This window comes from Vulpes lagopus, chromosome 7 (assembly GCF_018345385.1).
Source record: "Vulpes lagopus strain Blue_001 chromosome 7, ASM1834538v1, whole genome shotgun sequence".
Classification (NCBI taxonomy): domain Eukaryota; kingdom Metazoa; phylum Chordata; class Mammalia; order Carnivora; family Canidae; genus Vulpes; species Vulpes lagopus.
This window is the reverse complement of record NC_054830.1, coordinates 56,005,854-56,018,346: the sequence shown is the minus strand read 5'-3', so window position 1 is coordinate 56,018,346 and position 12,493 is coordinate 56,005,854. Positions and strand designations below refer to the sequence as shown.

The window sequence follows — 12,493 nt, the reverse complement described above, 5'->3', positions numbered from 1 at the left end:
GCAGGACAGGTATCCCTGGTACACAGTTATACACTCTCCTGTGCCAGTAGGAAGCTGAGAGGGAAACTAGACTTTGGGGGAAAGTATGCAAAGGAAGGAAAGCTAAAATGCACAAAATGGACACACACCTGAGTGGAAGGGGTCTGAATGGCCCCGATGTGGTGGAAGTCTTGACACCTCCTGGCAGAGAGTCAGGGCCAGGATAGGTGAGCCCATGTTGGTGTCCAACCACCCCCTAGCTAGATAGCTTGGGGCAAGTTATTTAACCCGCCTGAGCTCAGTTTTCTTGCCCCTAAAATGGGAAAACAAGGAATATGTTGAATAAGTTAATACAAACAATAGCAATAATAATGACATCTTGGGATTGCGGAGCTGCAGCCCGTCCTCCCACCCTGGGCTCTGAGGGGGACTTCTGACACCTGCTGTGCTGTCCTGCAGCCTCCACAGGGGCATGTGTGTGCATCCCCACCCACATACAGGGCAAGTGCTTCACTCTGGATGCAGGATTGCTCAGGGACACAGGATGCTGTGGTAGAAAGAAGTCAGTGGGACCAAATTCACTTTGCTCCAACTGAGTCATTGCTTCTTACCTTGACTTGTTCACTTCACCTCTCTGACCTTTGGTTTTCTCGTGGCAAAGTTGAGGTGCAATTAAGATGAGAAGCAAATACTATGTGCATGCCACAGTAGGAGTTGTAGATGGAGAAACAGTCAGAGCCCCCCAGGTATCAAGGATTTCTTACTGCCGAGGTGCTGTTCTGAGCCCTCCCCATGGGCTGACTCCTTTAGTCTTGGCTGCAGTCTGCTGACTGGGCTCGTCCTTGCCCTCAGGCACATGAGACGCTGAGGCACATGGAGGTCTGAGGCATTTGGCACATGGGTCATATTAATAACAGGATAGAAATGGCCAGTACAGTTTTATATATTTTTTAAAGATTTTATTTATTTATTCATGAGAGACACACAGAGAGGCAGAAACATAGGCAGAGAGAGAAGCAGGCTCCCTGCAGGGAGCCCTACTACATGGGACTCAGTCCTGGGACCCTAGGATCATGCCCTAGGCCGAAGGCAGGTGCTCAACTGCTGAGCCACCCAGGGGTCCCCAGTTTTATATTGTGGATGACAATGTATTTAAATTGTTTATTGAATATTTAATAAGTCACCAGTTAAAAATACATTAAATTTTTTTTAACTTGGTAGTATTTTTTCCTTTTTAGGGTGCTCATAGCTTTTGATTAAAAAATTGAATTTTGATTAAAGATCTGATTTTGAGGTTGCTAAAATGTTTAAAATTTTATGTTCAGTTTCTCCAGCTGAAACATTTTTTTTTTCCTAAACACACATTTTTGTTCTTCAGTCCCAGAAGGAAAATTACATCTGACAGATAACTTACACTTTGTTAAATGCTGACCTTTGTAAGTTTTTCTTTATTTTTATTTTTGAAGTGATTAAGATATATAATCTACAGAATTGGAAATTGTAACTTTTTAAAGTACTGAGAAACTTTAACCCTGTTATAATTATTCTGCAAACTTTTAAAGGGATCTATAGTCAGAACGAGTAGATGAGAGGCTCTGATATACTGAAAAATATAGAGGGTCATTTGTAAGCTCCAACTTCCTGACTGGTGTTTCCCGCCCACTCGCTTGCTGTGCCCCTCTCGTCTCAGAATGGTTTCCTACTCTGGGTTCGTGGGAATTGGGAAGGACACTGTTTGATTCATTTTGTGGAAATACTGGGGATTTTGAAAAAGACAAGACGGGCTAGTTATGTCACTTCCTGTCGTCTGATCAAAAGTTTGATGAAGAAATGAGAGTAACTGAGAGCTGCTGCTGCGCTGTGGGTTCTCAGTGGGGCCTGTCAAGTCGCTGTGACCTCTACTCTCCTTAGAAGTGCCTGTTGTTGGCTGCACTACAGCTGGGCTGCTCCAGAGCCTGGCCTCTTGGAGCAGAGCTGTGTGCTCCTCACAACAAAAGGGACTTATAGCTGCTGGAGTAAGACTATAGAGGAAATCCTGACTGGCCCCAGTGTTTGGATCCCATCTGCACTTGTCTTCCGGGTCTGTCCGGCCAAGTTTCATTTCTATCCCCAGGATCCCAACAGGCATCATAAGTGAGATGTGCTAAATGCATGGAATGAATATGGGAGTCCTTCCCCTCTAGCCACCAGGCCCAGACAAGACATTTCTGGGTAGTTTTACATACCAATAGGGAATTGAATCTCTGAAAAGGAACAGAATCAGGAGGGGGGGACCTGTCATTTGCTCAGTTCATTCCAACAAAGATTGCCCAAGCTGTGCCTGAGCTGGGTCCTGTGCTGGGTGCTATGAATCCAGATATTCAGCCCAGGCTGTGGTCTGTAAGCTCTGAGCTTTGGGGTGGGCAGGGACCAAGGGCCAGGGGTGAGTGAAGTCTGAGTACAGGGGCAGGAGCAAGAGCAGAGCAGGGAAGGGTAAGAATAATCATGGGATGTGCCTTGATTCTTAGTGTAAAGCAAGAAGTGGGTGAGGACTGTGGGACAGGAGGCCGGGGTGGGACTGGGTACCCCTGGCAAAAGGACAGGCCCTGTGGCACATAGGTGAGAACAGGCGCCAGGGTTCCCTCTCTAGCACCCTATTTACCAAGTGACAAGGGCAGCCACCGAACTTCTCATCCGTACAGTGGGGTTGGTGATCGTTCAGGTTAGGTAAGGGATAATGTTTAGATTCTAGAAGGACCCCAGGCAGTTGGAATTATTCTCGAAAAGTCCTTAAGTCATCCGTGGGATAGAGTAGGCTTGGGTTTGTGGGCACAGCCCACTAGAGTTGAGGGTCACCTAGTTGGGTGCTGGGACCATTTTGTGTGAAGGTGGCTTTCCAGTCTTCTCAGAGAATGGCTCACAGGCTGGGAACCCAGCACACGCCTCCTCCCACTCACCTTTAGGCTTGGTCCCATCCTGCCTCAACACCTGGCCACACTGTATCCCTGGGACTGGTGGCAGGTTTGCTTGTGATGGGAGGACGTGGGGAGAGGTCACATCTTCTGGAGTGGGATAGGCTCAGACTCTGTGTGTGTGCATTCTTGGGTGCATACATATGCCCCTCGGGCAGGGCGGAGAGCACTGAGAAGGGCTCTGTGCAGGGGAGTGTGGCTGCATTGCAAGTTAGAAGGAGGGCCCAAAGCCACACCACGGAGTTCCCTTTCAGTCAGAGGACAGCAAGGGTTCTTAGCAGGAGAACAACACTGTCAGATCAGTGTTTTATTTCTTTTTCTATTTATGTATTTAACATAATTTTATTTAGTGAATAGTACACACCCCTGTTTAAAATGAAAAGGTAGGAAGAGGGGTACCTGAGTGGCTTAGTTGGTTAAGTGTCTGGCTCTTATTTCAGTTCAGATCATGATCTCAGGGTCTGGAGATTGAGCCCCATGTCAGGCTGTGGGCTTAGTGGGGAGTCTGCTTGAGATTCTCCTTCTGCCCCTCCCTACTCATGTGCATGAGTATTCTCTCTCAAGTAAATAAATACATCTTAAAAAAAAAAAAAAGGTATAGAACATGCAGTTAGGTTTCCTTCTTACTCCATCTCGTATCTGTCACCTAGCTCCTTTCCCAACAGACAACCAAAAGTTGTTTCTTTTGCACTCCTTCAGACATGTTTTATGGGTATGGAAGCAAACACTCATATACAGCACACATACACACACACCTTTTCCTCCTTTTTTCTTTTTTTCCTTTTCCTCCTTTTTAACACATATTACATTGCTCTGCCCTTTGTTCCTCTCATTGTCTCCACCTTGGAGACTATTCATAGTAGTATATAAAGAGCTTCTTTGTTCTTTTTCATGGCTGGATAGTATTCTTTGTGGATATAGCATTATTTATTTTTAACATGTTCCCTACTGATGGACACTTACATGGTTTCCAGCTGTACCCTACAACAAACATGCACATGTATGTGGGCTTGGCTCAGCCAAAGATGATGTGAATTCTGATAGCTGGTTGTAAATTGGCTTTCATAGAGGTTGTACTCATTTAACCTGGCTCAGTGTATGAATCAGTCCTATAGTTGTAGAAAGTTCCTTTCTGGGAGGCTGTTTGGATTTCAGAAGGACAAGTCCTAGGGGAAGGCTAAGCCCTTTCCCATTAGGGAGTGGCTGACGTGGGCTTGACATGCTTCATGGGGTTTGGGGCCACAACAGAGATGGATTCCAGGGGTGAGTTGGTGATTTGTTAGATATGAGATAGAGTCTTATCAGATGAAGTTTTTAGGCCTCCGTTGTTTAAAAAGTGTAGATGATAGAACCAGCATATCCCTACCTGCCTTATGGCTGTAGTAGAGGCCTAGGCCTGATAAGATGAGGGAGATGCCAGTGCTGGCTGTCATGAGCACCAGCCAGCCCTCCATTCCTACCCCCAGGCCCCTTTGACCACACCACCACCACTGAGATAGGGTGAAGTAGAAGAAGGGGCTGGGGAGGGCAGACCAAAGGGGCAGGGAGGATGGCTGGGACACTTTGAGGTCTCCCTAGAGTCAGAGGCACCTACTGTTTTTCCTAGGGAAGGCTAGAGGGAGCTGTGCAGGTCAGGAGTGACCAGGGAAGATGCTTCAGCAGTGGAGCCAGGCTCCTTGGTATCTGGTGGCCTTTGGTGCCAATTGGTCTAGAGCAAGTAGCCCCGTGACTCTGAGTCCCACCCTCATCTGAAACATTGGCTGTGAAGATGAAGTGATTGACTAGCACACATGGTAGATGTGCCAACAGAAAAGACTGTCCTCCTTGCCTTCCCTCCCTTCCTAGGAGTGAGCTTGGGTCATGAGTCACCCATGGAACAGTTTTCCTTGGTTTCACCATGATGATAAATTGCTCCTGAAAATCCCTCCTGGGGCAAAGGGGAAAATAACCTACATATTCCTATATCCCCAAAATAACACCTTTTGTTGTTGTTGTTTTGTAAAACTACTTCAAATCCTGTTAAAAAGAACATATTTCCTTCATTGGCTAACATTGGTTTTCCTAACATGGATCAGGGCAGTTTCCTTTCATTGACTCCTTTGTAATTCGTCCCTCTGCTGTTGTTCAGCCTAGGTGTGGCTATGTATTTAGGGCATACTCACAACTCGGCATGCATACATATGTCTGGAATGCACACATGCACAGCACACATATATATATACACATGCACACACACATACTTACATGTGGTATTCAGCATTGAGGTAGCTGAGCCTTGGATTGCTCCTACCCTCTCTGAAAGAGCAGGAGCCTCCCATTCAGAATGGAAAGGATAAAAGAAGTGAATAGATACAATGCAGTCATGGGTGGGAGGATCATGACTAAACCCATCCACTGTGAGGAGAAGACCCAGGAGCCACAGAGGAGATAACCTCCATGCCTCCCCATTAGTTTTCCAGTCTTTTAGTCAGCTGTCTTGGCAAGGCCAAATCTCTAGGCATTTGCCAAGTCTAAAACTAAGCTTTTTACTGCTTAGATGTTTTTTCCTAGGTAGGATGGAATGAAAATGAGAGATTAGAAGCAGTAAAATGGTGTGGGTTTTGGGGTCCCTCAGCCCTGCTGCATGCTGGCTGTGGGGTCCTGGGTGAGCTCTAAGTATTTCATGGGCCTCAGTTTCCTCCTCTCCAGATGAGGTAACATGCCCATTCCTCATGGTGGTCATAAGGACTCAATGAAATCACATGTTTAGAGTCCGTCCCCCATGGCTGGGGCTAGGAGGCATATGGTGGTCATTCATTTCCCACCCCACCCACTTCTATCTTAATGCTGTAATTTGGCTGGTTTTGCTTAACCTCAGACATCAGTCCACTTTCTGCAGTCTTCTCCCCCATTTCATTTTCTAACCTTGTCTTCGCTCTTTCTTTGCAGGGGCCCAGATCATTGATCTGATGATGTTGGTCATTGATGTGACCAAAGGGATGCAGACCCAGTCAGCCGAGTGCCTTGTAATTGGGCAGATCGCCTGCCAGAAGCTGGTCGTGGTGCTGAACAAAATAGACCTCTTAGCTGAAGGAAAGAGACAGGCAGTGATTGATAAGATGACCAAGAAAATGCAGAAGACCCTGGAGAACACCAAGTAGGTTTGCTATTGAGAGGAGTGTCCACTTGTATAAGCTTCATTTCATTAACACAGATTGGGCAGGCAGGTGTCAGCCATAGGTCCGAGTAAGTGGGATCTTGCCTGGTACTTGCTCACGTCAGGGGTAAAGGCTAAGATGCTGTTGCAAGTGAACAAAAAAATACAGAAGCATAAGGAAACTAGAAGTTGATTTTCTAGGTAGTTTCCTAATGTGAACAGTTGAGGAGTTCTGCTCTGCACAGCATCCGGAAACTCAGGCTTCCTCCATCTTGCTGCCCTTCCACTATAGGGTGTGTCCTTGTCTATGTAGTCACTACTGTGTTCACAGGAGGGTCTGGTGTGTCAGGAATGCCCGGACCTGGAAGGGCCACACACCCTTCCCACAGGGTCTGTGAGGGAGGGAGGACTCCGTCCTGCCTGCTCATGTCACTCATGCCTTGGTGTTGGAGAGGCCAGGAGATGGAACTCTTCACCATTCCGCTTAGCTGCAACTCAGTTACTGAAAGGTGGAAACTGATTTTGGTGGATGACTGGATGTTTCTGTCACAGAGGCTTGTAAAATTGGTTGGATGGGTGGGCAGACTTTGCTGTTGGGAGGGGAGACTGGGAAAGACGAGATCACCAAGGATCTCCGTAGTATTTCACACCAACGAATTTATGACTTCGTCTCGCAAAAAGTAGGGAGTCCTTAAAGAGTTGGTGCAAGGAAGTGGCTGAAAGGTTCCCCCATCCCGAGCGGCTGGAGGCAGATGGAAGCATGGCTCGGTGATGGTGATGGGACTCAGGGGGAGCAGAGGACAGACAGGGAGTGGCAGTGTGGTGGTGTTCCCAGGGAGAGAAGTGTGGTCTGCATTAAGGCTGTGGAGGGAGAGGGGGCAGACATGGGGAGACCTTTAACAGGAGAAGCAACAGGACTGTCAAGTGATTGACTCTGCTTACTGTCCGTGAGGACAGGCCCATGGGGGCAGAACGGTGGCAGCACTGCTGGGCAGCTTGGGGCAGGAGGGGTGTGGGGACTGTGGGGCAGCAAGCCACCCGCTTGCTCAGGCAGCCACAGGAGTGATGAACTCTGATGTGGTCAAGAAAATGAGAAAATGTCCTTGTTGAGCACAGAGTGTTGGCAAACCTCATTGTTTTATCAATTCCTCTCTTCCTCCCCGGGCCAGCGCCTTTTGATCAATACTAAATAGCGGTCACTGGGAGACAGCGATTCTTCCTCTTTGCTATGCAGCCCGAGACAATATCCTGCTCCTGCCACCTCTCCTTCTCCTGCTTGTGGAGGGCAAGCAAGTAGAAGAGTGTTTTTGTTTCCCCGTCATAAAGATTGATATGCCTTCCCATTTATGATTTTTTTTTTTTTCAGATCCAACACCTGCAGCTCTCCCTCAGAATTCTCAAGTTGGTTAAATTAAAGCTCCAGGCCTGTGAATGGGCCAAATATGTCATAAAAGATTTCCTAGCGCTGCCTTTTGTTAGCAAAATTCATCAATCTGATAAAATCGACACATTTAGATAAGTGTTGCATAAGAATTCAGACTTTGTTATTCCCAACGGAAGTGGATATGAGACTGTAAAAAGGAAGATAAAAAATTATATCTTCTTTTTAGTGAGTTATTTGATCTCCCTGCCGTTTTATTTACTTGTCAGAAAGGGGAGAACAGGTCCTTTGGACTCCTGCATAAAAACCCAATACAATGTCAGTATCATCTGCTCTATAAACAGGACCTTCTGGGAAGGGCTTGGGATACTATTAAGGGCAAATTAATATGAACTGTTTCGATTGGTTAAATTTTTTTTTTTTTTAATTTTTTATTTATTTATGATAGTCACAGAGAGAGAGAGAGAGAGGCAGAGACACAGGCGGAGGGAGAAGCAGGCTCCATGCACCGGGAGCCTGATGTGGGATTCGATCCCAGGTCTCCAGGATCGCGCCCTGGGCCAAAGGCAGGCGCCAAACCGCTGCGCCACCCAGGGATCCCCACGATTGGTTAAATTTAAGACAAATTCTCACTTGCATTTTTAATTGCTATTCCTATTTTAATTTATTGCTTGAATGTCAAATTATGGACTTTATCACACATCCAGGGGAGCTTGTCTCCTTGAACTCTCTTCTGTCCTTGCTCAGTGCCCTCTGGGTTGGTATCCCATACAGGAGGATGGCCCCTGATAGGCTGTAGCGGCAGGTCAGCCCCCCTACCCCAGACCAAGTTGAGGAGAATGTTAGCTTTCACCTCTGCGACAGAGAACTTCAATTATTTTAAGGGACTATTTCCTTTCTTTATGGTCCCCTGTGAAGTAAATCCTTTGTAAATGCTGATCCAGCTGTGAAGAAACTTGCTACCTAAACTTGAAGCCTGTTAAGAACAAAACTTATTTTTTTCCTATCTAAAGAGTAATTGAAAATTGGAAACTAGAGAAAAATGATTAAAAGAAAGAGGAAAGCCACCCAGAGATTTCTTTTCTCAGAATAGCTGCTGACATTTTAGGTTTATTTCATTCCTATCTTTTCATTGTCTCATATAACCCCCCCCCCTCTTTTTTCCTCCACATTATTCTGATTGTAGTAAAATCTGCATGACATAATATTTATTATTTTACCCATTTGCAAATATACAATTCACTGTCATTAAATACATTCACAAAGCTGTGTACCCATCACCATTGTCTCTGCCTAAAACTTTTTCAGCATCCCCAACATAATTTCTGTACCCATTAAACCAGAACTCCCCCTTCCCTCCTTGCCCCTCCTCCCGCACCCTCAGCAGCCTTTATTCTGCTTTCTGATTCTTTGACTTTGCCTATTCCAGGTACCTTATAAATGGAATCTTGTATTTGGCTTTCTATGTCTGGCTTATTTCCCTTAGTCTAATGCTTTCAGGGCCCATCCATGTTGCAGCACGTGTTGAAATGTGCTGTGAAATGTGCACTCCTTTAAAGTAGAATGGTGTTCTGTTATGTGTATGGTGTTCTTGTTTCCTTTAGGGAAAAAGCCCTGGGCCAAAGGTTATTGTGAATAATGCTATCTGAACAGGTGTACAGATATCTATTCCAGTCTCTGCTTTCAGTTCCTTTGGGTCTGTACCTAAGAGTGGAATCACTGGGTCATGTGGTAGTTTTATGTTTAGCTTTTTGAGGAATCACTAAACTATTTTCCACAGTGGCTGTGCCATTTTACATTTCCACCAGCAGTGTGTTAGCATTCCAGTTTCTCCACATCCTTGCCAATCATCATCATTTTCCTTTTTTCTTTAATAGTTATACTAGTGGGTAGGAAGTGGTATCTCATTGTGACTTCCCCGACCCTCTTTTTGCTGGTTTTCCCCCTGAGATTTATTGAGAAATAATTGACATATATGAATATATAAGTTTAAGGTGTGACACCGTGATGGTTTGATTTACATATATTGTGAAGTGATTATCACAATAGGTTTAGCTAACATCCATCTTCCCATAAAAATACAATAAATATAAAAGAAGGAAAAAAATGTTCTTGTGATGAGAACTCCTAGGACCTACTCTCAATACCTTTCTTGTGTATCATGTGGTAGTGTGAGCTACAGTCATCACATTGTACCTCATGTCCTTAGGACTTACTTATCTTATAACTAACTGTAAGTTTGTTCCTTTTGACCACCTCTAATTCCTGCTCCCCCAACCCTTTGCCTCTGGGGACCACAAATCTCTGAATTTTGTTTTTAGTGTTTTTGGTTTTGGTTTTTTTTAGATTCTGCAGATAAGTTGAAATCACACATTATTTGTCTTTCTTTGTCTGACTTATTTCACTTAGCATAATGCCTTTAAGATTCATCTGTGTTGTAGCAAATGGTCGGATTTCCTTGTTTTTTATGGATGAATGATATTCCACAACTTCTTTATCCATCCATCCATTGATGGACATTTAGGCTGTTTCCATGTCTTAGCTATTATAAATAATGCTGCAGTGAACATGAGGGTGCAGATGTCTTTTCAAGTTAGTGTTTTCATTTCCTTTGGATATATTCCCAGAAGTGGATCATATGGTAGTTCTATTTTTAATTTTTTGAGGCTCCTCCATACTATTTTCAACTACAACACTTTACATTCCCACCCACAATGCACACAGGTTCCCCTTTCTCCATATCTACACCAGCATTTGTTAACCTTTGATCTTTTTGGTGATGGCTATTCTAACACATATGAAGTAGTATCTTTTTGTGGTTTTACTTGCATTTTCTTTTTTTTTAATTTTTTTTTTAATTTTTAAATTTACTTATGGTAGTCACAGAGAGAGAGAGAGAGGCAGAGACACAGGCAGAGGGAGAAGCAGGCTCCATGCACCGGGAGCCCGACATGGGACTCAATCCCGGGTCTCCAGGATCGCGCCCTGGGCCAAAGGCAGGCGCCAAACCGCTGCGCCACCCAGGGATCCCTTACTTGCATTTTCTTAATGCAAGTGATGTCGAGCATCTTGCCATGTACCAGTTGGCCTTTTAGATATCTTCTTTGGAGAAATGTCTGTTTAGGTCCTTTGCCCATGTTTTGATGGGTTTTTGTTGTTTTGTTGTTATTGTTAAATTGTAGGGGTTCTTTATTCAGGATATCAATCCCTTGTCAAATATATGATTTGCAAATGTTTTCTTTTATTCTTTAAGTTGACTTTTTACTTTCTTCATAGTGTCCTTGGAGGCACACAAGTTTTTAACTTTGATAAAATCCAATATATTTATTTTTTCTTTTGTTGCCTGTGTTTTTGGTGTTGTATCCATGATATTGTTGCCAATTCCAATGTCATGAAGATATTCCTCATTTTTTTTTCCTAAGAATTTTATAATGTTAGCTCTTAAGCTTAGGTCTTTCATCTATTTCCATATATGGAAATTTTTATATATGGTATAACTTTATATGTGATGTAAGTTAAGAGCCCAACTTCATCACTTGCATGTGGATATCCAGTTTTCCCAGCACCATTTGTTGAAAGGATTGACCTTTCTCCCCTTTACCCTTGTCAAAAATCAATTGATATGTGTATGGGTTTATTTCTGGGTCCTCTGTTCTGTTCTATGTGTCTGCCCTTATGCCAATATCACACTGCTTTGTTTACATTTGTATTGTAGTAAGTTTCAAAGTTAGGATGTCATGTCCTCCAGCTTTATGTTGCTTTTCATATATATATGAATATGTATATTCATATATATATATTCATATGAATATATATATTCATATATATATATATAATTTTTTTTTTTTGGCTAGTTGAGGCCCCTTATAATTCCTATATGAGTTAGAGGATCTGCTTTTCCATGTCTGCAAAAAATGGTTGTTGGAATTTTAATAGGGATTGCATTGAATCTGTAGATCACTTTGGGTAGTATGAAAATCTAGGGATCCCTGGGTGGCGCAGCGGTTTGGCGCCTGCCTTTGGCCCAGGGCGCGATCCTGGAGACCCGGGATCGAATCCCACATCAGGCTCCCGGTGCATGGAGCCTGCTTCTCCCTCCGCCTGTGTCTCTGCCTCTCTCTCTCTCTCTCTGTGACTATCATAAATAAATAAAAAATTAAAAAAAAAATTAAAAAAAAAAAAAAAGAAAATCTAAACAGTGTTAGGTAGAACATGATGCCTTTCCATTTGCTTAGATCTTCTTTAGTTTTTCTAATCAGTGTTTTGTAGTTTTCATCATACAGGTCTTTCAACTTGATTGGATTTATTCTTTTAAAAGCCATTATAAATGGAACTGCTTTCTTAATTTCCTTTTCAGATTAGTTTTTGTTGGAGTACAGAAACACAACTGATTTCTGTGTGTTGCTCTTGTACCCTGGGACTTTGCTGAATTCAGTTCTCCCTTTTAAACATATAGTTGTAATAATGAACTATGCATTTTTTATTTCTGATTTCATTACTTAACATTTTGTATAGCATTTCTTCATGTAACCATCACTCCACTGTAGGCCCTTTAGATTGGCATGGGTTTTCCTTCTTGCAGATAAACATCCCTGGGGTGAACATCTTCAACCATCCTTAAATGTTTTCTGTATTTTCAGGGTTTTTCCTTCTGAGACATTTCCAGGTGTCCAGTTACTGGACCTAAGGGCACAAGTCCTTTTAAATCTGTTGTTGTATTCTGACTGCCCTATTCTTTTCCAAAAGGGTTTGCACTATTTACACAGATATTTGCAGCTACCTTTAGTTTCCAATATTAAAATATATTTGAAACTTGGTAGGATAGAAATGGTGTTACTCTTGTTTTAATATGTGATTCTGGGGACATTAAACATTTTTTCTTAGGTGTAGTCATATTAAACACTTGTGCTTTTGTGTGTTTGAATTAGGCCCATACATTTTATCTATTTACCTTTTGCGATTTTAATGCTTTCTTTTTGATTTTCAGGAGTGTTTAATATTAACAAAGATGTTATTAATTAACCCTTTGCCTATCGTGTTTGCTAC

The 12,493-nt window shown here is 43.3% G+C and overlaps 1 protein-coding gene across 3 annotated transcripts in view; it reads left to right on the top strand.

Moving 5' to 3' along the window:
- EEFSEC (eukaryotic elongation factor, selenocysteine-tRNA specific) overlaps positions 1 to 12,493 on the top strand; it is a 248,653-nt gene that overhangs the window by 85,235 nt on the left and 150,925 nt on the right. For all 3 annotated transcript variants that reach the window (XM_041762586.1, XM_041762585.1, XM_041762587.1), the window contains exon 2: positions 5,859 to 6,066. In XM_041762586.1, coding sequence (XP_041618520.1) covers positions 5,859 to 6,066 — 208 coding nt within the window. The remainder of the gene's footprint in view (positions 1 to 5,858; positions 6,067 to 12,493) is intronic.